The following is a 25408-nucleotide window of genomic DNA, read 5'->3' as shown; positions in this document are numbered from 1 at the left end:
CTAGCAGTACAACTGGGTAAACTGGCCAGCAAGTTTTAAGCCATTCATTCATTCTTTATTTAGCCTTTAAAATTGAAATAAAACAAGACAGGTGGAAATCTAAGGAGGCAAGGATAAGCAAAAGCAATTAAAATCACTGTAGCTCGCAGGCTTGCTTATCCATCCTTAGACATCCAGTACATAAAGATAGATAAAATACACATTAACGATCCTAATATAAATAAATTCTAATTAAGTAAAAGTACAGCCTATTACTACAGTAGCAAATTATTCTTAATTTAGTCAAATTTCAGTACCCAATGAATTTAATAGTTAATGTTCTTTCATTTTCATAGCCAGACACATGAATCAGGAATCAAAATGCATACTTTGTTTACAATTTTAAATTGTGCAAGGATTTCCTAGCAAAATTTTGAATTGTGCGAAAAAAGTGCATTTTACACAAACACAACTAGGCCTAGGCCTAGGCCTACATTTTTTCTCAACCAACCCACCAGAGTCAGAGACAGCACAATCAATCTTAACATTTAATTTACAAATAAAATAAATTGTGCAAGAAAAATACAATTCTGAATTTCAATTTCGTAAAATATAACCAAATCATGCATGAAATAGGGCCACACTACACTACCAGCCCCCGCCCGGGCCAAGTAGCCATACTCACTGACTACAATGGAATAGGCTAGGTAGACTTCTAGCTAGGCCCTAGCTAGGCTAGGCCTCTAGAGTAGAGGCTTTTACTAGCTAGGACAGGTGGCTGGCAGGCTAGAGAGGTGGATGGGGATAAAGCTAGGCCTAGCTAAAAAGGCCTACCCTCTAGAGGTAGGTAGGCCTAGTAGCCTAGGCCCTAGGCCTAGCATTTTTTATAAGCGATATTTTGCATTAGGCCTACGTATAAATACTTCAATATCATAGGAAACATACTGTTAAATATTATGCTGTGATTCAGAAACCATATTTAGTAAAAAGTATTCTTTTTTGGAACTGGAACTGACCTTCGTGGTCTGATTTTTATCGTCGACACGATAAAAACGTAACTCGTTAACAATTTTTTTTGTCGGTCATTTCGTACGTCACATTGCGTTTGTTAAGTGATATATGCGTTTATTGGAAAATAGTTGACGCAATTAGGATTACAAATAAACTTCATTATTTTAGTTACAGTTATATGTTATCTGTCAGTTATTTAGAATAATTCTTCTATTATGCTAACTTCTAATGAATGTATAATACTTTAACAAAAAAATAAAGATAAGAGGCTTTATCTTTATATAATTCGTAATTTGTATTGCCAGTGTTTGACGTTCCATAGCGTTTTACTGCTGCTCAGCCGACCATGACATTAGTATTTCTGTGATTAAAAATAAAAACAAAATTTCCGTCATTTCACTTTGTTGAGTAATAAATGTACTAAAAACTAAGATTGGAATGCCTTTGCAATAACCTATAAGGTGTAGTATTCTTTTGTGTTACTTTTAGTGTTTTAGCAAAGTATGTATAGGCTAGCCTAGTCCTAGTAGTAGTTGTAGTAGTCTAAGTAATAATAATATAGCCTAGGCCTAGGCCTACTACTAGTAGGCTACTAGGCTAGGCCTAGCCCTAGGCCTACTACTAAGTACTACTACTCTAGGTAGGCATAGGCTAGACTATCTATCTAGGCCTAGGCCTAGAATAAGATCCCTAACTGTACTACTCTGTAGCTAGGAGTCCTAGATTATGAAACCAAACCGTCGCCGTCTGAGAGTTGTATATTCTATATAGGCCTATGGTCGTTTCGACCCTCATAATGTTATTGTTAGTAGTGTATTACTTACAATTGAAATTTTAAATTATTCTTCATTCCCAAATGATCACCTCCCAAAACGAACCTCTGAGATAGAATAGCAATATGCATAATTTAAATTTTATAAGAAATTTGTCATTGTATTTTTTTTATTTGCAGAAAATATGTGAAGAATGATAAAAAATGACGCAGCAAAATAGGAATTATAGTAAAGGAAAACAGACGAAAAGTCAACGACAAGACGAACAAGAAAGAAAACGTGATGAGCGAGCTATTAAGTCAGGTTACAGAAAACAAAGAAAAGACAAATCATACTTGGCAGACGACGAAAACTTTGCTGGTTTTGCAACCCAACTACAAACTCTATGTTTACAATTACGAGACATTCCTGGAGATGGGTATGCACAGATTCCATATAAATACTATTATAGAAATATTGTTCAGTATTTTAGAGAATGGGCGTCAACCACATTCAAATTTATTTTCCTCTATGCAAGTGAGAGTAGAGCTATATTCACACTTTTCATAGAACTGAAGATGGTGCAGTTTAATTCTTTATATGATTTTCCATTATTTAACAAACGGCACCATCTTCTGTTCAAGTGTGAATGTACTATACTAGCTTAACCATGTACCCAATAAAAGACAATGGTGAGTAAAGACAATATTGTTAAAGCAACAAAAAACCTCACCGTAATTCCTTCCTAACCATATCAATCAAGATGCCAGCCAAATCATACAAGTTGGTGTTAAACTTTGTATGTTTCTGCGAAAAATATGCATGCATAAACTTAACCGACACCAATCCGGACTTGGTTTATGCCCATTCTCTTACTTTAAACATTTGTATTTTAATGAACTTTAACAATATTTCTTTTTCCAGTAACTGTTTATTTCGAGCACTTGGTGACCAATTTGAAGGCCATGGAAGAAACCATTTGCATCATAGGGAGGACACAGTACAATACATAATAGATCATCGTGAATTATTTGAGCCCTTTGTGGAAGATGATGTTCCGTTTGAAAGACATGGTAAATTAATGTTTAAAAACAGACCATGTATATTCGGAAAAGACTGTTCAAATTCTAAACCTTTTTTTCTAGACTATAACTCTCAGTCCTGAGAATGATCGAAGCAGATTAATTGAAATGTTGAGAAACTCAACAGTTTCAAAACTACATACTGTATGTGGTATACCATAAATCATATTGATTTTTGCCATGCAAACCTTTAAACATAATTTAGGCTTTTTTTATTTACAATAATACTAATAGTGATGTGATTGTTGGTAAAACTTGAATTCTTTTGTTATAAAAAACATGCTCCATTGTTCAACAAAGGGGCTTTGTCATCCAACTTAGTTGTTCATGTAAAGCTTTTCCCCAGGCTTATAATTATTAGCTGGACTTATTTTTATTGGTTCATGATTTATTTAAATATCCTATTAGTTATGATTGGTTAATTAATCTTCCATCTCAACACTCTTGGCACCTAAAGATTTCACACTGTTAATTATTTTTGATTCCTAAACAAATAATGTTTGAAATATAGAATTTTTATAATGGCTTGTCTCACTTTTTTTTATATTATCAATCTTGTTTTGTTGTGTTATTTATGTTAAATGTTACTCTCAAACTATTAATTAATTGATATTCTTCACAGTTTCTAATCTACGGAAGTCAGGAACATACGCTGGCAATGATGCAATTGTAGGATTTGCCAGGCTAAAGGAACTCACAGTCGTCATACACCAACTCAATGCTCCAGTATTCAGGGTAAAAAACATCCTAAACTTTATACATACTGTATACACTAAGTTACAATAACAAAGTCTGTATATACAATCATATACGAAGATTTACCATAATAGAAAGTGCAGGGAGCAGCTAGAAATCGTTCACTATGGCAGAAACACGGCTGATGATGATGATCTAACTAACTAATTATTTTCATTTGTTGACAGTGAATCTTTGTGCCTAGTTTCCTTACTTAGCTATCTATTCCTCGTCCCGGAGACAAGAATCACAGCCAACCAAGCTGATAAAAAATAATAATTTATATGCAATGTCAACCTTGCCTAAGAAAAACTTTAAAGCTCTTTTGTTTTTCTTGTATTTTCAGGTTAGTGGTAATGATGCACCAGGGTCTAGAGAATTACACATATCCTATCACAATGGAGATCATTATTCAAGCGTACGCAAGCTATGTGATAATACCAATGAACCAACACATTTTAAAACACCTTCGGTATGTATTTGTTATCAAGTAGAAAATACTACGGATAATGAGTGAGTGAGTGGCCGAGCGGTTAAGACAGTGGAACCGTAATCACGTAGCCATAACATCGGCAGGGGTTCGAGGCTCACTCACTCCATGGTTCTGGTGGTAGAACGAGTCTTCTCGGATAAGGACTATAAACCGTAGGTCCAGTGTACACAACTTGCTCGTGTGCACTTTAAAGAACCTAGTACATCTTTCGAGACGAGTGGGGGGTTACACCGGTGTATTAGTACATCACAGCCACTGATCACCAACTGGGCCCTCTGGGAGATCAGTCTTTGACTGAAGAGGTCACCCAGTATAAAGATAAAACAAACAAACAAACAAACAAATGCAACAGTACTATAAACTCAGAGGTGAAAACAAATTTAATATTTAATATATAAAAGCAAGACCAAACCAAATTGTGCTATACTTTTCAATTGACACATCCAAACATAAAATGTCATTTTATAAAACAAATCTTGCCATTAATATTTATAATAATTACTGTATTATAATGGTATGCCATGGAGGCAAGCATAGTATTATGCCAATATATATTATGGCACCAAATATGTATCGATTTTTTTGTAGATAAACACCACCTTTTTTCATTTAATCTTTCATAAGTATTACAGTCTCATATAAAATTTCCGTTTTCTACCTTTTTTCGTTATTTTATAATTTTTACACTTCTCTATTTTTAACCTTTATACACAGTGTTATGATCATGCAGAATTACACAACACAAAAATAAAAGTATATATGTTTTTTTCTTTTCAGAAATAGCTATCTAAACACATTCATATAATTTGTATACACTCATATGGTTATAAACATTTGTATACACTCATTGGACATCAAGCCAACAGAAAATGTTTCTTCCAATTGGATACCTAACCTTTATTTTGTTTCTATATCTCTTTAATATTAAACATTCTCTAAATGGTTCCAATTAAACAATTCTTTGCATTCTGAGTTATTCAGTAAATGATATATAATTTCATGTTTTTTCTTGATTAATTTACAGTTACCAACTAGTGTTTCCTGTGGTTCTCTAACAACGAAAACGTCAAAAAAGAAATCTGAAAATATAAAACATGAGGGTGCTTGTGGAGGGCCTTCAGATCTGTGCAATGGTGAAATAGATGATATTGAAATGAGTATTATGCAAATTATTGAGCTAACAGGTTGTCAGGTAATTTGAATATTTTTGAATTATTGGGCTAACAGGTAATTTGAAAAAAAAAAATGTGCTTCACTGAATTTTACAGAAATAATCTGTTGATTATAGTTCTGGTAAAAGTTGCCATGATTCACTGACTTTTTACAAAAATATATTTTGATTTGTGATCACTGTGCACAAAAAGTTACCATGCTTCAGTGAATATTTATGGGAAAAACTGTTGATTGATACTTATCACTGTGAACAATTTTGATAAAAGTTGCGATGCTTCACTCAATTTTTACAGAAAAAACTGTTGATTGATACTTAACACTGTTAAAAATTCTGGTAAAAGATGCCATGCTTTAGAAAATATTTACAGAAGAAACTGTTGATTGATATTTACTAAATCACTGTACACAGTTTGGGTGGTAAACGTTACAATGCTTCAATTAATATTTACTGTACAGGTAAAACTGTTAATTAAGGTGTATCCCTTCTTATGCCCTCGGATGTTTTAACAGAAATGCAACATGTGGAGAAAAGAATGTCAAATTCATTAATAGAAAAAATGAATTATATATACCTGCTCGTAGGGCACTCTCTGTCAACTGTAACATTTACATAAAGAAACTTTGCTTGATTTGTTAAATAATTATTATTATGACTCAATTAATTTTTTTTATAGGATGTAAATTTAGTACGAGAAACTTTACAAGAACATTTTTATGATGTTCCATCAACTGTAGACTTCATTATGGCTTTGTTGTTGTCATCAGATCAACAAGAAGGTATTGTATTTTCCCATTTTTGAAAATATGCTCCGTAGAAATATTTACACATGTACCATCAGCATAAGAATAAAGGAAGGTACACTCAAACCAGCCATCCAAGTAATCTGTTAAAGATGTATTGTTCCCAAAAAACATTAAAAATGAAGATTACTAAAATCAGACTTTAAATAGGCCATTTTGTAGTTTCAAGTAAAGTTATTTATTTCCGTTAAAAAAAATCAACAAAAACAATGGTTAAACTTATAAAAAGACAAAATGAACTGTTAAAGTGAACCAAAAACCCATCTGACAATTTTAATATTGCTTAAGTTAAAAGTTGTTCAGGTACAGGGTAAGTTTTGGTTAAAGTTAATAACTACAGTATGTGACGTTAAAATGGCATATTCCACAAAAAATGTAAACAGAATTTGAAAAAATTAATGGGGAAAATATATCTTTAAGGATTGTGGGATATTGTGTAACAGGGTTTTTTTATATATAAAAGGAAATACTAATTATGTATTTCAGATGGATCATTATTATCCAACAGCGATAGTGGAGGATTGTGGGATACGAATGGAACTGGGTCGAGGATATTTGGCGATGCGAATGAAAACATTGTAAAAAACAAACAAAATCCACATAAAGGAAAAAGCCAGAATACAGGAACAAAGTCAAAGAAAAATGAAGTAAGTCAACAAATAAGTAGCATTGGATATTTTTGTTCATGTTTAGTATAGTAGATCACCACCGGGTGTTTTGAATTTGTTGCATTCAAGTATTAGTAATGGAATGTCATGTATAAGCCAAATTTCTGTCTAGAATCTAACTAGTGCCATCATTAAAACACTAAAAATTAACTAAAGAAACTAAATCAATTAAAGTTACATTACCTATTATAACTGATAACAATTTTCGCCCCACCATTTATTTTTCATAACCCTTTGAAAATTAGTGTACAACAAGGTAGGGTAGGTTTTTACTGTTTATTTTAAATGCTTTCACTCCCAAACCTGACAAGAAAGTGCTCATTTTAAAAAAACCACACACGCAAGCAAAATTTAAAAAAGTATGAAACATGGTGAAACTATTACCTTTAGTAACATGATTATATAAATGTATAATCAATAGAAATGTTTTGCCTGCACATGGCCTTTAATAATAGGAAATTTTTTTAAAACTTTTACAGACCCGTTTAACAAATGCACAACGAAAGAAGCAAAACAGAATAGAGAAAAAAGAAAGACAATCAGAGAGGCATAAACAGCGTATACAAGGGACACAGGCATCATCACCAAATGAAAATGATAATGATGAAAATGCTTTAGTTTTAGATGGGTTACAATCCCTTGCAATATAGATAGGAATACAATAGTTAAACAAGCCATTACACTACTTACATTAAGCCAGACCTCCCAACTCTCCAGATAATGATCTCTCAATAATTTAAGTCATATCTCCCAATAAAATGCAATTTCATCCCGATATTTCTAATTTCTATTACTGTAAATAAAGAAAAATAAAAAAATATGCTAAGTATTGGTCTGCAAGATGTTTATAATAAATTCATGTATTGTTTAATAAGTGAAATAATGAGCTGGCATTGTATTTTTCGCCTTTGGTACGTCTGACATACCCATGTTTACTATTCATTATAAATAGATACCTTTACATTTTCAATAGCGCCCTCTATGAGTTGATATATTTTTCAAAATATTATAGCACCCTCTAGTTATATTTCATTTTTCACCATACATTAAGCCTTGTCTACACTAGCAAACTTATATATAAATCCAAAGGCAAATTACTGAAAAAATGACAATGTTGTACAAAAAAAAAGCAAAAAGCTAAATCAAAACGATTAAGTAAAACAGCCAGAAAAGTTAGCAGAGCTTTCGGGCAACACTAGCCCTTCATCAGTGCAATAAAGTATATATATATATACTTTACTGAACTTTGCAAACTTAGAGTTTTCTACTGTTTGGAGAATTTTGCCATTCCTGTCTAAACTTGTTACTTACTAGTTACTCCACCTGCAGGACTACAAAGACTGTAATTTCTTAAGTTCAGAAACCTCAGAAAACTATTTTTAAGTATTAAAATACCAAAAATGTACACGTCCTAACTTCTAAAAATTTGTGTTCCTGAAGTTTGAAAAAGTTGTCTAAACACTAGCAAGCTTTGGAAAAAAAAGTTTGCTAGTGTAGACTAGGTTAACACTGAATGTATAGTACTGATCTCAGTGTCATTTGAGTCTCTAAAAAAGGATTCTTTCTAAACTTGATCCAAAAGGCCTTAGATGTCACAGACATCTATGTTTCCATAATGTTCGTAAAGATCTGAATAGTATTCAGCGCTAGCAAGCCTCATAGACTATAATCCCTGCTATAGTAAACCAACAGGGAAATCGCCAAATTTCGATTCTTATATTTTTTAAAATAACCATCATAATTTGACATGCGCTGAATCATATAATCTGGTCTGCGCATTTTACCTCAACAGTCGATATTTCTATAATTTTTCCCCAAAAAATTCTAAAAATAACTCTGTACTATAGTACAGGAAAATTTTCGAAAATCCTTTTATTCTTTTAAAATAACAGTTTACTATGTCATGTGGTCTACACATGTTACCTAAATGCAAATATTATAATGTCGATATGTTCATTAAAAAAATTTTAAATGGACATTTTTTACCCTTTTATTTCTAATAACTGGTTACTATGGCTCTATAAAAAGGTTATCATATATGCACACACATCATCAAATAATTTATCTGTACTATAGTTGTAATTTTTTTACCCTTTTATTTTTTAAATAACTGGTTATTTAATTATTGTTATAGGTCCTATACACCTATACTTCATGTAAGATCAGAATGTAGTAACAAATGTCTGCGGCCACTCTATGGGGAGATTTGATATAGCTCAAAAAGCTTTTTATTATTTAAAGGCAATTGTTTATACTGTATATAAAAACGAGTAATTTTATTTAGTTGAATAGATTAGATAGGAAGAACAAACAACAGATGAATGAGTGACTATGGGAGGTTTTAACAATTAAGAGATTACCAAATTAACTGATTATATAGGAAGTACAAGCTTACTGGGGTCCGCAAAGGAAAATTCAACTGTATTAATAGACAGACATACTGAAATATGAGATTTCTACTGTGGTATCGAATAGTTGATGCTTTTAAACTCAGTCTAAATAAAAAGCACTCCAGTCAAATAAGCATATGTACTGCAGTGAATAACACTTTCTAACCAAAATTTCCCAGACCATGAAATATCAAATTCAATCAGGGAAGCGTGTACAGTAATTCAATCAATGTTAGTTTCACCAATGTTGATATGCTTCATCACATATCCTGGAAAATATTCCTGCAATTACAGCGGAGGTGGCCATCATAGCAACAAGTAAATACCAATTGATAAACACATTGTATTGCTGTTTTTGCTGGTTATTTAGCAATAATACACAATAAGGTATCAATGTTATTTGTGTTCGCTCCCATACTGGTGTCTATGTGTAGCAACCACACATTGTTGTTGTTGCTTAGTAACTATATCAAGATGTACTTGATGACACTGTTGCTTCTTCACTATTGCTTTCATTTGCAGTTTGTTTCAACTTCTTCTTCGCTCTGATTTCATTCAACGTTTCTTCAACAGATCGCTTGTCCTTTTTATTTGCACTTGGAACTTGAATAAAGAAAACAAAAAATAGGAATTTAATCGAGCAAATGCTTTAATGTGTACTTAACAGGGATTGCCTACCCGACCTCCCAAGGCCACCCACAAATTATGTCCCGACAGGCAACCTGTTAAAAGTCACAATACCAATGATCATGCGATAGAAATGTCTAAGACATATTGTAGCTCAGAGAGTTGGAAATTAATTACAGTTTTTCTCACAAACAAAAAACTTTCAGGGGTAGTGAGGTATTGAAGTGAGGTAAAGAAGAGATGTCCGGTTAGGAGCGAGTAATTCTTTTACTAAATTTATACTGGTGCAATTGATTTAATTATTCAAAACTCACCGAATCCGAATTGCTTGTTGGGTGTTAAATTATGAGCAGCCTCTTTTGCACTTTCTTCACCTATAAGTTTTTTATATTTATCTCTGTAGTTTGTAGCAGGCACAAACTTTTCCTTCTTTGAGGTGCTTGATAATTCAGCTTCTTCCAATTCCTGAAAAAAAGGGAAATAAAATGAAAAATTTGATTTTACAAAAACACATGATAAAGTAAAATAGTAACCTATACCAAATAAACTTTAAAATAAATATATTAATAATTGAGCCAGCGGGTTAATTTTAATTACTTACGATTAAATTTTTTTTTTTTATGTGAAAGTAATTTAGATGTAATTTACATCAATGAAATGTAAGCATACATTAATTAATTATACAATTAATTATAATAATTTAATTACATTATCATAACAATTTGTCAAAAGTTGGGTTAAATTTTAGTAAAATAATATAATAAAAAAAAAATGATGTTTTAGTTTTATAATATAGATTAGAAACTAAATGAATAACATATAGGACACTATGTTTTGTAGGGCCATTCAAATTAGAGACTGAATAAAAAAACTATATATTTTTCATAGAACCCTGCACTCTTAAATTAACTGTTATTTCTCATCACTAACTTTCAATCTCGCTTTTTCCTTGGCAATTTCAGGATTCCATTCTTCTCCTCGTCTATAGGCTTCCAACTCATCATCTGTAGGAGCATATTCCTGAAAAATATTTAAAATTAGTAAATTATGAGCAGCTTTAGGTAAACTCGAAACTGCCCAGATAAAGAGGAGGAAATCTGTGAGAAAGAGAGAAGGCTGTTTCAACCAAAAATCAAACCTTCTGCTTGTTATGATTTTAACAGATTTTCATTGTGTACAAGAAAAAACAAAAGGGAAGCATAATTTGAGCTATGGAGTTCAGTCTTAGAAACCCATTTTTGAAACCAGGTCTTTATAACATTTCTCATTTAGCCTCACTTTTATCTTATCTTACCTTTTTAAATAACATAACATATCTTTCATCATCTGTGAGACCAAACGAAAACGATGTTAAACCAGCTACATCAGCGATATCATGGCTAAATAATAAAGATTATATTACATTTATTATATTGTTTGAATCTACAACAAGCTAAACATTTTAAAGATGCATTGACCCCCAAAAACATGAAAATTAATGAAATCAGACTTTAAATAGGCCATATTTTCAGTTTAAAAAAAGTTACAGTATTCACTTCAGTTAAAAAAAAAAAAAAAATCAATAATTATTTCACCTATCCAAAAGAAATGGTTAATTTTAACCAAAAACCATTGTCTGACAGACAATTTAAGTATTTTTTGCTTTAAATTACACCTTTTTCGGGTAAATAATTGTTTTTTCTCGATCCAGTTTTTGGTCAAAGTGAATACCTTTTATGTGACATTAAAATGGCATATTCAAAATAAACTTTTTAGGGGGACAATGTATTTTTAATGTATGACAATTTAGCCTGAACAACAAAAACCTTATAAAGGGAACACCATTATTAAGGGAACACCATTATTTAGGGGACACTTTCTTTGATTTGTGAAAGAGGCAATATGTTGCAGCCAACCCCTTTTACAGGGACACCCCTACTAAGAGGACACTTTGCAAAGGTCCCACACACAGACAATTAGCTCAATTTACAGTAGTTAGTAATGAAAGATTGCATCATAATATTTCAATCATCATTTTATTATCATTATTTTAATAACCTTGTATCAATATATATACAGTAGCCCTTTTGGTAACCCAGCTTGGAATGTATTATAGCTTATTGTATTGAGCTGTATATTATAAAGTTATGAATGTGAAATAGGCCTATATAATTGAACTTGAAAAATAAATCAGGATGAAAACTTCACTCAAATTTTGGATGTTATTTTGCAATTTTAGCAATAATAAATACTTGGTATTTTACCAATAAAAATACATCTACAAATAACACAAACTTAAATGAAACGACTGATGATTTGGTAAGGTCACCACCAGTGAAAGATCCTCGACTTAAGGAAGGGTCTTCCACACCTGTTCCGGCACGGTTCCGGTCCGGCGAATCGAACGCCAATGTTTCGTTTTCACGATGCTCCACGCGGCCAAGCACCAATCGATATGCGCAGAGCCGCATAAAAACGAAACATTGACGTTCGATTGGATTTGCCGTCGCCTCGACTTACACTATACTTCTACACATTTTGTCCATATTTTCTAGCTTTAATCTCGTCTCTTTACTGTCGTTAATGAATGCATTTATTCTTTCTTCTATTTTCTCCCGAAAAGCATTCTTCCTTTTTCGATCATCTTCTTTCATTTTTTCAAGTTTAGCTTTTCGTTCTGAAAATTAAATTTAGAATTATCGATTTTTAATTAATACTGGTTGAACTAATGGATGAGCATATTATCACTTTATATCTACAGTAGCGTTAGCCTGGATCAATATACAATCATGATCAATACACAAGGACTAAGTATGTTAATTATGCTGCACGATTTGCGCACTTTTTAATTGTGCAGCTTTACTTGGGCAAATAATATAGGCCTATTCGCAGAAATTTCAGTATATGATAAAAGTCTGTATAAACCTGTTTATTCTGTATCATACATTTCATCATCATCTTCCTTCTTTATTAATGCATAAACTTTTTTTTGACTACCTATCTGATACTCGACGATTCGAGTCTTATTACAATTTTAGTCTTTTTTTATTCCAATCCACTCGGGCAGCTCATGTCTGCTAGGTTCTCTCTAATAGTAAAGGCTATGCCTATTTATTAGGCTTTAACTTTTTTTTAAACTAAATTTAGTAACGGCTATGCCTATTCTATGCCTAGCTAGGGGGAACAGACGATCGGGACCACGGACGATCGGGCCCAAGACGATCGGGTTTTAAGAATTTCTTACCAATACTCTCGATTTATGAATAAATGTGATTGATTTTGATTGTTATTATTGTGTTGTTTGTATTCGCGTAAGCAAAACTTAACGTCGCATGGTCTAACCACCCGCTGAAGTTTTCACCCTATACTATATAGAATATGATTTTATTGCTAAGAGGGGCTTTTAAGCACTGAGTGCTTCGCCTCGATCCCGTAGACGAAAGTGTACGGGAAACAAGTAAACAAGTAAACAAGTAAGTATTTATTTATTTTTTATTTTCCCGAGAATGTTTTGGGCCCGATCGTCTTGTTTTTTGGGCCCGATCGTCTGGGACTGGGCCCGATCGTCTGTGGGCCCGATCGTCTTTCACCCTTGATGGGCCCGATAGTCTCACGATTTGGGCCCGATCGTCTGATAACCCATAGGCCTACATATACATACCTATAGGCCTAGGCTAGGCCTATAGCCAATCTAGAAAAAGAGGCCTGGCTGTCCTGCTGTGTGCAACAGCAGTAGCTAAAAAGCTAGCTCCTTGGCGTAATACTACTAACTTACCTTTAGCAAGCTTTTTTTCTTTTTCTCCGACTGATGGAGGCTTTTCCATTGAATTTAGTATACTTCCTAGCAAGTCGGCCATCCTAAAAATAAAATTTAACTCTATTTTTGGGACAAATTAAAAGTAAAATAGACCCCCGCAAAAATTGTTGTGATGATTTTGTACTTTAACCCATGGTAGAGGGCAGCACAATATTACTAATAATTATAGGTACGTTTAGACGCGTTTAACAAAAAAAATAATGTATAATTTAATATTTAAACCTTTTTATTTTCCAGCTTTTTTTTGCGAAAGGTTTTTGAAGAAAACAAACATAACTTAATAAATAAAAGCAATCATGCAATCTATAAATTAAACTCGCTTTGCTTTACAAACGAAACGAGAATACACGTTTTGTAAACGAATTCCAAACGATTGAATTCATTGCAACGCACGACCACAACCCCTTTTGAAGAGAAGGACGGAAAGAAAGAAACCAGACATTTTACAGTTAAAGAAAGCTAATTAATAATACGATGGCGACTGAAGAGCAAATAGAAGAAGATGCTTCAGAATTAAAATTTCCAAAAGGTACAGTATGTTACGGGATGAAAACAGGGCTAAAAAGGAGGCTCTACATTAACAAACTAGGCCTGAGCTAGGTCGGGTTTCGGCCCTAGCATAAGCAAGCGTTAAGGGTGTCTGATCATTTCGGCCGCCAGTCATTTCGGCCGCCGGTTATGGAACGCCCAAAATCATGAAACGCCAAAAAAGACAAAATATGTATTGTTCATTTCGGCCGCCAGAATTTTTATTGTCAATATTGTTAACGTATTGTTACTTACTTACTTGTCAAAAAGGGTGTATACATGTGCCTATCGCCTGAATAGACGTGTGTAAATGGTGTCAGATGAAATCGGTCGCGATAAAAGAAACATCCGGTATTTTGTATGGAGCGCCGCTAGATACGCTTTTTATCCTATTAGTTACGTTTGATATCGGTCGCGTTTGATATCGGTCGCGCTAATTTGTATATGGCGCATTAGATACATTTTTAATGAAAACGGTCATTATGTTTTTAGTTAATTGTGAATATTGGAATTTCTAATAATACTGTTTGACATTTTTTTAAACCTCGATCGTTATTTTTTAAGTACAGTAAATATTAATATTTATCTCATTATTTATAAATAATTTGTGTTTCCATTTTATCTTACAGGTTTTAATGAATTGTAATGTGTTCTTTTAGCATGCCGTTGTTTAAGGTTTTGAAAATAAATAATAATTTAATAGTTAAACAAGTAGACGCGCCTATTGCGTATTTTTTAATCACAGTTAATTACGAAACTCGTTCTATACCTGCAAGTGGATACCAGCTCAATGAGGTTTATGCAATAAAGGAATTTGATGCATGATGATGATTTTTGCATTCGATATCCGCCACTCTGACGTGAGCATGGTTTAGGATAATAATAAAATATATAGATAATATTCCGTTATAAATCAATCTACCAGCCCTACAGTATGTCTATGATGTACAATGATAGATGTGAGAATAATGTATGGATAATAAAGGTGGACACGATTCTCAAAGAGGTACTGATATTTAAACATTTAGATTTACGAACGTCATATGGATGTTATGTGAGACTACTTACTTAATTATTTACATTAAATGGTTATTGTAAATAAAGAAATAAAAGATATTTTTCAAATTAAAATCTATAGTATCGACGTACAGTATACGTAAATTATATACATCGTTTCACAAAAACACGTGCAGGAGGCCTATAGACGTTTTAAAAGTATGGTTATTAGTAATAGACGTCATCTTTACCTGGCCATTTTAAAAAGGGGAAACCCCGTCAGCAAAATAACGCATTGTTAGAGGAAACAGCTGCACGATCATAGAAGGCGCATCTCCCCCAATATGGCTTATTTGGGGGTTTATTTCAGTAACTCGCCTTTTAACCATCCGCATATAATGATCATTTTTACTAACAACTATTTTAAACATTAGAAATAAAAGTATACACGTGATTTGTCTCAACAATTATTATTGTACACTTAATAATATTATCCTACATAAAGTATGTAAATAAAATAAAAAAATAAAAATTATGTGATCGATCGAAAAGTATGTTGTTAACGACATGATATAATCTGCCACAGTAGGCCTATGCATAAGTATAACAATGGATACGCTGGCTTTACGGGCTATACATTGTAACAATTATTGTTTTTAAATAAATTGTTCTCTTTTACGTAATTGTTTGCATAATAAAGGACAGACGTATATTCTCTATATAATATATTAATTACAGTACATATAACTGGAGGTAAATTATTATATGCCTGATATAATTATTTACCTAATTTAATATTTAAACGTGTTTAGAAATGACTATTTTGGAAAGATACCTGTGAAATACATTTAAAATTAATAATGATTGATAACCAAATAAAAAATATCCACATAAATAATCTAGCCCCTAAAAAATATCAATTAAATCTATATAAATGAAGAAAATGTATATCCCGCTAGCATGCATCCCGCTCCATACAAAATAGGGCGACCGATTTCAAACGCGACCGATATGATAAAAAAACCGTGTAAATCATTAGTTTAGTAGTTTTAACTAACACTAACACAGTGGTTGTTGTGTGGGGGGGGGGGCTGAGAGGTTGTAGGGCTCAGTCAGGAAGAAGCCGGCGAATGACAGTAAAATAGCGCAACTCTGTACAAATCAAAAAGTATGATCGTTTTTGTTGATTGCTGCTTGCTGTTTGAATACGGACGTCTATTCAGGGGATAGGCACATGTATACACCATTTTTTATAATTGAGGCGTGCCATACATTAACAATATTGACGATTGGCGGCCGAAATGAACAATACATATTTTGTCCTTTTTGGCGTTTCATGATTTTAGGCGTTCCATAACCGGCGGCCGAAATGACTGGCGGCCGATATGCACTGTGACCGCGTTAAGAGGGCAAGCTTTAGTAGGCCCGGATAAATAGAGACTAGGCCTAGGCCTACTGTAGGTCTACTGTAGTAGAAATGCCATGAAAATGCATTAAAGTTCCTTGTTTACATCATCAGTTTATAAATATAAATAAACGCTATGTCTAAAGATACGGTACCGTATCCATACTTTTAAAAACTAAAGGTACGGTAATTATAGAGGGCGCTATGTAATGTGGATGTTAATCAAATAGGTTATTGCATTGGTTTTCTGCAAGCCAGCTGTGTAGCCTAGTGGCCATGTGGTGAGGCTTTGGCCTAAGGGGTTGTAGGTTCGATACTCTTCTTGACGTCTTTTTTTTAATTTTTTTTTTTTTAGTTTTTAATTTAAGAGAGATTATTTAGAGGGTTAGGTTTTTAATATTTAGGAAGGAGTTTAATATTTAGGAAGGAGTTTTATATTTAGGAACGAGTTTTATATTTAGGTACGAGTTTTAGGAATGCAATTTTACCGTACTTTTAGCAAACGGAAGCGCCCTCTATAATTACCGTATCTTTAGTTTTTAAAAGCATGGATACGGTACCGTATCTTTAGCAACGGCGATAAATAAAAGTACATTTTATTAAAAATGTGATTATTGTTGTTTGTTTTACAGAATTTGAGCAAGCAGAAACTTTGCTAATTTCAGAAGTAAGAATGTTGTTGGAACATCGTAAGACACAAAATGAGAATCAGGAAGATGAACAAGAGCTAAGTGAAGTATTCATGAAAACATTACAGTACACAGAACGATTTTCACGCTTTAAAAACCGGGAAACGATTGCTGATGTTCGAAGGTAAACATCTTAATTCTTCTAAATCAAAAAATTACAATTTTAGCTTCTCCCTTCAATAGTACTTCTCTGGGTTTATGTGTGGCTTGTAAAGTCTAATATATAAATGAATATTATTATCTCATCATACTGTAATTAATTGGTTAAACACTGAATAACTTTTTCTTTACACAAACTTTAATTTTATGTTTCAGTTTAATGAAGCAAAAACAGCTGCATAAATTTGAAGTAGCATCACTGGCCAACCTTTGTCCAGACACTGCAGAAGAGGCCAGAGCTTTGGTACCAAGGTAAGACAATTACCTTTTCTGTCAACATACTGGCTTCAGGCATATGTTTCTCTTTGAATCAAAGAATTTTTACCATAATCTTCCAGGATATTTCTGGAGAATTTGTAGTAGTAGTGAAAAATAGCATATCAATTTAAAAATGTGTCGGAACCTCCTACAAAATGATTTATTTATGATTGCTGTGTGTAATAAATCATTTTTTTTGTTAAAGCTTGGAAAGCCGATTTGAAGACGAAGATATGCAGGAAATGTTGGATAACATTCAAACAAAGAGGAGCTTTCAGTATTGAACTAGCAAAAAAACTTTACTGGCATTAAATGTTTCTTTCACATGTTCAATAAAATATGCTCCATGCATTTTCACTGCAAGACCAAACTTGTTTCATCAGCACTATATATCTACAACCTGCCGTTCGTGAACTTTTACTATTTGAGGAGGTTATTTGAAAATCTAACGCCCATCTCTACAATATTTATGAAATAATATTGCTATCAAACCAAGCACCAGACATGTACTGTATGACAAATATTGAGGCATAACGTTGTAACGTATAACTGTAAATATTGCTTATCTAATGTAAAAACTTTAATATTAAGTATGATATTGCTATACATTTTTAATGAAAATTGTGTGATTAAAGTGTAAATTTGATGGAAAAAATCAAGTAAAGATTAAGTCACTGTGGGTCTAACATTAAAATTATTACGTGTAATTTATAACTTTTAATAAACCATTGCTAAATGAATGGTAGTAATTTTTTTTGTCTAGGGATCGTCGTCCCACTTTTTATTTCTTCAACGCATATTGTTGCGTTCGAGTTAGTACATATTTTAATTACGGCAAAATGTGTTTTTAGACGAATTTCTTCGAAACTGACGATGCCATTGCATAGTTGGATATCTAATTGACTGCCAGATTTTAACAATGCAAAAGACAAAGCAGATGTTAAAAATGTATTGTGCCCCAAAAACATGAAAAATGAAGATTAATTAAATCAGACTTTGAATAGGTTAGTTTGTAGTTTTAATAAAGTTAATCACTTCCGTAGAAAAAAAAATATTAACAAATGTTTTCACCGGTAAAATAACATAATAAATGGTAAATTCAACCAAAAATCCATTGGCTGGCAGCCAATTTGACCATTTTTTGCTTTAAATTACAGTTTTTTTCAGGTAATTTTTGGTCAAAGTGGATAACTATTATGTGACATTAAAATGGCATATTCAACAACAAAAAAATGTAAAAATTAATACATTATTATTAAATACATCTTTAAGGTCAGCACCGACTTCATTTTACAAATATTAGCGCGTCTCGCTCCGAAACTGACTGCAACTTGAATTGGATTTAGTATAAAAACACAATGTATTGTTGTGATCAGGTTGAAGGTCATGTATGAATTATTTCCTATATGCCTACGTCATGTACACTTTTGTATATTGTGATGTGAGCATACCATGCCAAACGTCTCTTTGTTAACCGCACCCCATTTAGGCCTACTACAAACTATATTATTATTGGTGACTAAGTAAAGTTAGAATGGAGGAAGTTGCACTAGAAAACAAGGTTAGTGGCACACTTAATTAGCAAACTACTAACATTTACAAGAGAAAGCTGGAAGATTTAGTTATAATGTTAATTAAAACTAATACCACAATATGTATTAGGAGATATTTTATTATAACACACTAGAACATTAGCCTGCTAAAATCTAGAATACATTTCATAAATTGTTATAGATGTCTGGGCAAGAGAAATTTAGATGTCAAGATCATCCTGATAACATAATGGAGCGTTATTGTACAACTTGTACCAAAAGTGCATGCAAGGATTGTGAACATTTTATGACATGTTATACAGCAAAACATGATACCAAGCCCATGAAAGTTGCTGTCGATGAATTTAACAAAAACGTAACTGAAACTATCACGTCAGCTAAAGACATCAAACAGGAATTAGAAGCTATATTCAATTCCATAATTTGCAATGACGGAGAATTGAAATCTCAAGTAGACTATATAAACAAACTGATTGAAAACCATATAGCTGCTGTTGTGAAAAAAGTTAAAGAGGAAGGCGAGAAACTAATGAAAGATCTTCAAATTGTGTGTAAGCAAAAGAAAGACGCTATAAAAAGTCAGGTGAAAGAACTCGAACCTCATCAAATGCAATTGCAAAGTCTGAAGAAAGCAGTTGAGGAAATGACAGACAAACCAGAAAATAAAAACACACTTAACAGTTACAAATCGGATATTGAAGGAATTCAAAAAAATATTGATAAAATGAAAGAAACATTTCTCTCGTATGCAAACAATCTTACTCCAAACTTTACAATAAACACAGAGTTGTACGGTGCTATATCGAAAGGGCTTGGTAAAATCACAAGTGTTGATAACAGATTCAGTATTACTGAAGATGATGAATTCATTACTGTTATCAAGGGGCAAATATCTACAGTAGTGGTAAAAAATGTGGTCAAATGTGATGCAGGTGTATTGACTGCTACACTCGTAAAACCATCAGGTGAAAACATCGCAATTGAAGAGGTAGAACACATTGGAAACGGGACGTATAGAATAAAAAGTAAATGCAATGAGGAAGGTGATTGGAAGATGGAGATCACTACAGGAGTTGCTAGCATCAAAGGTTCACCTGTGAATATCACAGTTCTACCAACACTTGTACATACCGTTAGCAACATAGGATCCCTCCAAATAGATAGCAAAGTAACAGATGTGAAATTAAATAAAGATGGCTGTATGTTAGTGTCAAGTCGGTCTAATGAATTGCTGAAATTTAGCCAATCAGGTTCATTTATTTCCACTGTACACATTCCAAATATCCATGTTTATAAAATGCATCAAATGGAAAACGGTTATTTTATGTTTAGCGACGCAGAAAGAAAGAATGTAGTATTGTGTAATGATAGATTTAAAGTTATCACTCAATTTGGTAAAGGAATATTAAAATGTCCTGTTGGTTTGGCAGTAAACAATGAAACGAAATGTCTGTATGTTGCAGACAGAGAAGCTCACTGCGTTTATCAATTTAATATTGATGATGGAAAGCTGATAGGTAAGATAGGTTTGATTTCACCGCATGATGTTACTTTAACCAAAGAAGGTAACTTATTAATTCCCGATTGGAGTACTAATAAAATAAAAATGTTTTCTGCAAACGGTATGTTTATGAAAACGATTGTAGACGGGGGTGAGCAGGATGATAAAGTTTGGAACCCTATATGTATAGTAATAGACAGGGATGAAAATATAATAGTTGCAAGCATTCATAAACTACAATTGTTTGATAAGAATGGTATATTTATAAAACGAATCGATGCCATAAACGATAACATCGATATTCCAAGTGGAATCGCTGTAATTAGCAATAACCCAAGGAGAGTAGCTGTGGCAAATTGTGGAGAAAACAATGTTAAGATATTTAATTACTAAACTTAACAATACAGTTCATTCCTACATAAAATGAGTGTAATCGTCTTTGTATGAGAATCTTCAGATACACCTTTTTTCATTAGATTTTTTTTACATAATTCATGTATCACATTTCCATTATTAATAAAAAAACAAAACAAAATGATGATAAGATATTGTTTTGAATCTTTACCAAATTTATTAGATTTGATTAAAACTCAATAATTGAATAGGCATACGTTTTAATATTATAAGTTATAGAATAGCTACATTACATTCTTAAATATTTATTTTACATGTGAAATTGAAAGATTGTTCAGTGTTAAATAAAAATGTGTTGGATGGGGTTTTCTACTGTGTACTAAAAATAAGAATAACTATAAGATGCACATTTAGCGACTTTATTTTCTGATACTGGATTGCTTTATAATAACGGCAAACCCGGAAATATTATTTTAAACATTCTGTTGATTGTTGGAGCATCTGTGTAGATATGTAACACGTTGGTACGGTAAAGAAAAGAATTGTTGAACATAAAATTGCCTTAATAACCTCTGTCTACACTATCAAACTAATGAAAACATTTCTTCTGGTTTCGATTCGTATAATAATATAAGTAGTTCTTTGATAGTAAACCAATAAAACTTACGTTGGCAAGACAGTTTAACTAGTTTAACAAAAAAATCTGTGATATGCCCAAATATGGTAGTGATATACCCAAATAATATGGTAGTGATTTGACGTCATCATGTCCATATATCGGCACAGAGCACTGAGCATCGGCACTGTACAAATATAACTTGAAAATTAAAATTGGTAATCCTTTCATCTGTATTGTGAATTGTTTCTATAGTTTCAATGTGTTGTATATATCTTGCATTGCGTATTGGCAGAGAATATAGTGAACATAACTGTTTGTGCGCGCATAAATAACATATTCTTACCATGGCCAAATGGACACAGGGACTCGAATCACTCTGATCTGTTATGTCTTTTACAGGGCAGAGTAACCGCTCTCTCCATAACAGGCCATGACGAAGACCATCCGATTCCCAGAGTGCTGTATCTCCACAAACTATCTACTATTTGCGAGGTATCATAGGAATATTTATTAATACATTTCTTTCATTATCATGTATCATGTAAGGTTAGTTTAAGGTAGTGATGTTGTATTACCAAATGTTCCTATAATATTTCGGAAATAGATACAGTACCGAGAATCGGCTGCAAAGACATTGTTACAAAATAAACAAAGGCTTCTTAGCAGCGCATGCGCCATTAAAATGCACGTACGTCGTCATGGCAGGCGTCTAGATTAAAAAAATGAGCCCAAGTGGGAAGGTTGGTGACTTAATCATAATGATTTCTCATCATTTTACAATATTATAGTAGTGTAGTATTTATACAGAAAATAAACAAGACCAACAGCCATTAAGTCGCGTGCTACAATGCATAGTGATACCGGACCGACAGACAGACCGACAGACCGACAGACAGACAGACCGACAGACAGACCGACCAACATAGTGAACTATAGAGTCGCGTCCACGCGACTAAAAAGGCATACTAATTTTGACGAATTTTTTAACTTTTTCATCAAAAACGTGCGCAAATTAACCAATTCGACGTGCTCGTATGACGTAATTTTAAGTCGAAATTGTTTAAAAGTTGGTAAAATTATTATAAAAGGCTGCAAAAACATAAATCACGCGAAAAAAGTATGTACTTAACGCTACGTGCGCACCGCGCGCGTAAAAATTTGCGCGTATGGGAATTTTTGACATGCTCAAAATGACAAGAAACGCGTAGAAAATTGATTAAAAACTAATTTTGCAAAGTTTCAATTTAAAATGTTATTTGGTTTTTGACCTAAGTTAAAAACGAGAAAATCGTTAAATCACGCGTAAATCACGTTGCGCAACTCTAACGTCATTCACAATAGGAGGTGCACAATTTCACGTAAATGCCCACATGTTGACATCAAAACAGTTCAAAAAGTACAGAAAAGCATTAAAACGCATAGTGATACCGGACCGACAGACAGACCGACAGACAGACCGACAGACCGACAGACCGACCGACCGACCGACATAGTGAACTATAGAGTCGCGTCCACGCTACTAAAAATAAAGGTGAGGATGTTCAGACGTTCAGATACTGTATCTTTTTGTCCTGATGATGATGCTACAAATTATTTCTGTCAGTTTTAACAAAAAAACCAAATTTAAAAAAAGAATAATTACGAGATTTAAAGTAGAAATGTGTACAAGAAGTGGTGTAAAGCACGACCAGATATTGACCACCAATGTAGCATTAATAGGTCGTCCGATATATTATATATTATATATACATTATAATTTACTAATGTAACGTAATCATATATTGATTTCTTTGGCCTCTTCTTTGTATCTTGGTATCTTTCTATATTTGACAACCTCTATCAATTCTCCATTCGTAATATAACTGGATGATAGCACTGGTTATTATTAACTAGATTTGAACTCGTCACTATGGACGAGTTAGGTTATCCGCCGCGCAAACGCTACGTGCACGTTATACGTTAAAATATTGTGCACAGAAAATCGATTATGCCATTGTGACCTGAAGAAAATAAAATGTTAGTGTGCCCTCTCTATTTTGTGTCTAAATATATATACAGTACACTACTGTATCATACTAAATACAGTGCAGAATAGGTGAAAATAACGGGACCCTTCTCTTATTCCAAATTCTAACGTGATGACGTCATCAAAATGAAATACTTAGATAACAATTTTGGAAGGAAATTATATGAGCAACAACATATTAACGTGTTGAAGAAATTTGGATACATAGAATATGGTGCGCGCTCTTTTAAATGCAATGAACTATGACGCAAAATAAGAAAATACGACTTTTATAATTCAACTGGCCATATTATGACGTCACAACATCCGATGCGCAAAACGTGTACATGAATTCGTATCTAAAATTCAACAGCTTCCGAAAAACGTTTTAATCATGAGTATCACTCTTTATTCTGAGGAGCTATAACATATTGAAATTCACTGTAATGATGAACAAAAGTTACCCAAGTAATTTTGAATATGATGACGTCATCAAATAATAAATCATGCGAAAGATAGTTGATTGACCTAGACAATATCAAATCAGGTGCAAAATGGAAAACGAATAAGTGGAGATGCGCTCTGTTAAAGGCGATGAGCTATGACGAAAGAGACAAAAATCTCATATTTTATATTCGAGTGGCCATATGATGTCCGGTTACAACTCATCATCTTTCAGAATACGTAATAAAAGTAACTTTCACCGTTTAGTTTAGAAACTATGACTGTTAAAAAAAAAGGCATAATTTTGGACGAATTTGTGAACTTTTTCATTAAAAACGCGCGCAAATTATTTAATACTCGTATGACGTGATTTTAAGTCAAAATTGTTTAAAAGTTGGTAAAATTACGAGAAAAGGCTGAAAAAACATAAATCTCGCGAAAAATCTGTTTTTTACGCTTTTTCGCGCGCGTGGGAATATTTGACATGCTCAAAATGACATGAAACGCGTAGAAAGTTGATTAGAAATTGATTTTTCGCATTTTAAAATTTTAAACGCGCTTTCTGTGAAACATGCCATTTTTTTTCAATAGAAAGTTAGCGCATGATATAAATTAAACTTTTGCTAAGTTTCAATTTAAAATGTTATTTGTTTTTTAACTAGGCCCCTATGTTAAATACGCGAAATTCATAAAATCACGCGCAAGTCACGTTGAGCAATTGCAAACGTCATGAAAACCTTAGCTGCAAAACATCACGTGAATGACGATATGTACCATAAATATGTCGTCAGTCCGATATAGGATATTCACCATTCGTAATAATTATAACCGGATGCTAGCACTGGTGCAAAGAAATCCTTGGAAAAATAGTTTAGCATTTTCAATTTACCTCCATACTCTTGTGGAGAGCATATTTCCTTAAAAATGAGATGCTTTATGATTAGAAACAAAATTAGTAATTAAAACTTGGAAAAGTAAAAAAATAGATTCGGAAGAAAATGTTTCTTGATTGATTATTAGGAAAGTTGTGAAGAACGATTTTTTTAAATAATTGAGAGGTCGGAATGTGAAGACACATTTTCGGTTAAAAACACTGTTTATATCGTCATTATAATAATTAAATAAAATTCTGGTTTTATATGCATTTTGATTTGGTTCTTATTTAAATCAGTTTTGGAAGGAGTATTGTATCTTGTATGTGCTCAAAACCTCGTATGTGTCACTACAACATACACGTTTAGACAAAAAACACAACATTGTCTGCTTTCTGAGTGGCTGTTTCTCTGAAAAATGTTATCATTATTGTTTACAAAAAAGTAAATTTCAGAAACAAAATGGAGATATGAGGTTTTATTGGAAAAGCTACGATAACATACTTTTCTAATTTTAA

The 25408-nt window shown here is 32.8% G+C and overlaps 4 protein-coding genes across 4 annotated transcripts; 3 read left to right on the top strand and 1 right to left on the bottom strand.

Annotated features, from left to right (window-relative positions):
• Positions 1–1342: 1342 nt before the first annotated feature.
• On the top strand, positions 1343–8152 carry LOC140043769 (OTU domain-containing protein 3-like). Its single transcript, XM_072088244.1, has 9 exons — positions 1343–1451; positions 1943–2181; positions 2667–2815; positions 3447–3559; positions 3906–4031; positions 5077–5244; positions 5900–6002; positions 6513–6673; positions 7174–8152. Exons 2-9 carry the CDS (start codon positions 1967–1969, stop codon positions 7342–7344), a joined length of 1206 nt encoding a protein of 401 aa, XP_071944345.1. The 5' UTR covers positions 1343–1451; positions 1943–1966; the 3' UTR covers positions 7345–8152.
• Positions 8153–8955: 803 nt separating this feature from the next.
• Positions 8956–13637, bottom strand: LOC140043768 (sperm-associated antigen 7-like). Its single transcript, XM_072088243.1, has 6 exons — positions 13466–13637; positions 12211–12367; positions 11006–11090; positions 10642–10731; positions 10026–10176; positions 8956–9687 (listed from the first exon to the last, which is right to left on the bottom strand). Exons 1-6 carry the CDS (start codon positions 13545–13547, stop codon positions 9554–9556), a joined length of 699 nt encoding a protein of 232 aa, XP_071944344.1. The 5' UTR covers positions 13548–13637; the 3' UTR covers positions 8956–9553.
• Positions 13638–13911: 274 nt separating this feature from the next.
• Positions 13912–18169, top strand: LOC140045102 (DNA-directed RNA polymerase II subunit RPB4-like). Its single transcript, XM_072089855.1, has 4 exons — positions 13912–14036; positions 17069–17249; positions 17441–17536; positions 17748–18169. Exons 1-4 carry the CDS (start codon positions 13982–13984, stop codon positions 17824–17826), a joined length of 411 nt encoding a protein of 136 aa, XP_071945956.1. The 5' UTR covers positions 13912–13981; the 3' UTR covers positions 17827–18169.
• Positions 18170–18610: 441 nt separating this feature from the next.
• Positions 18611–21775, top strand: LOC140043767 (uncharacterized). The gene is made up of 2 exons (XM_072088242.1): positions 18611–19103; positions 19277–21775. Exons 1-2 carry the CDS (start codon positions 19077–19079, stop codon positions 20987–20989), a joined length of 1740 nt encoding a protein of 579 aa, XP_071944343.1. The 5' UTR covers positions 18611–19076; the 3' UTR covers positions 20990–21775.
• Positions 21776–25408: the final 3633 nt, after the last annotated feature.

The sequence above is a fragment of the Antedon mediterranea genome, chromosome 3 (genome assembly GCF_964355755.1).
Source record: "Antedon mediterranea chromosome 3, ecAntMedi1.1, whole genome shotgun sequence".
Taxonomy (NCBI): Eukaryota; Metazoa; Echinodermata; class Crinoidea; order Comatulida; family Antedonidae; genus Antedon; species Antedon mediterranea.
The sequence above is the reverse complement of the archived record's forward strand: the minus strand, read 5'-3'. Positions and strand labels throughout refer to the sequence as shown.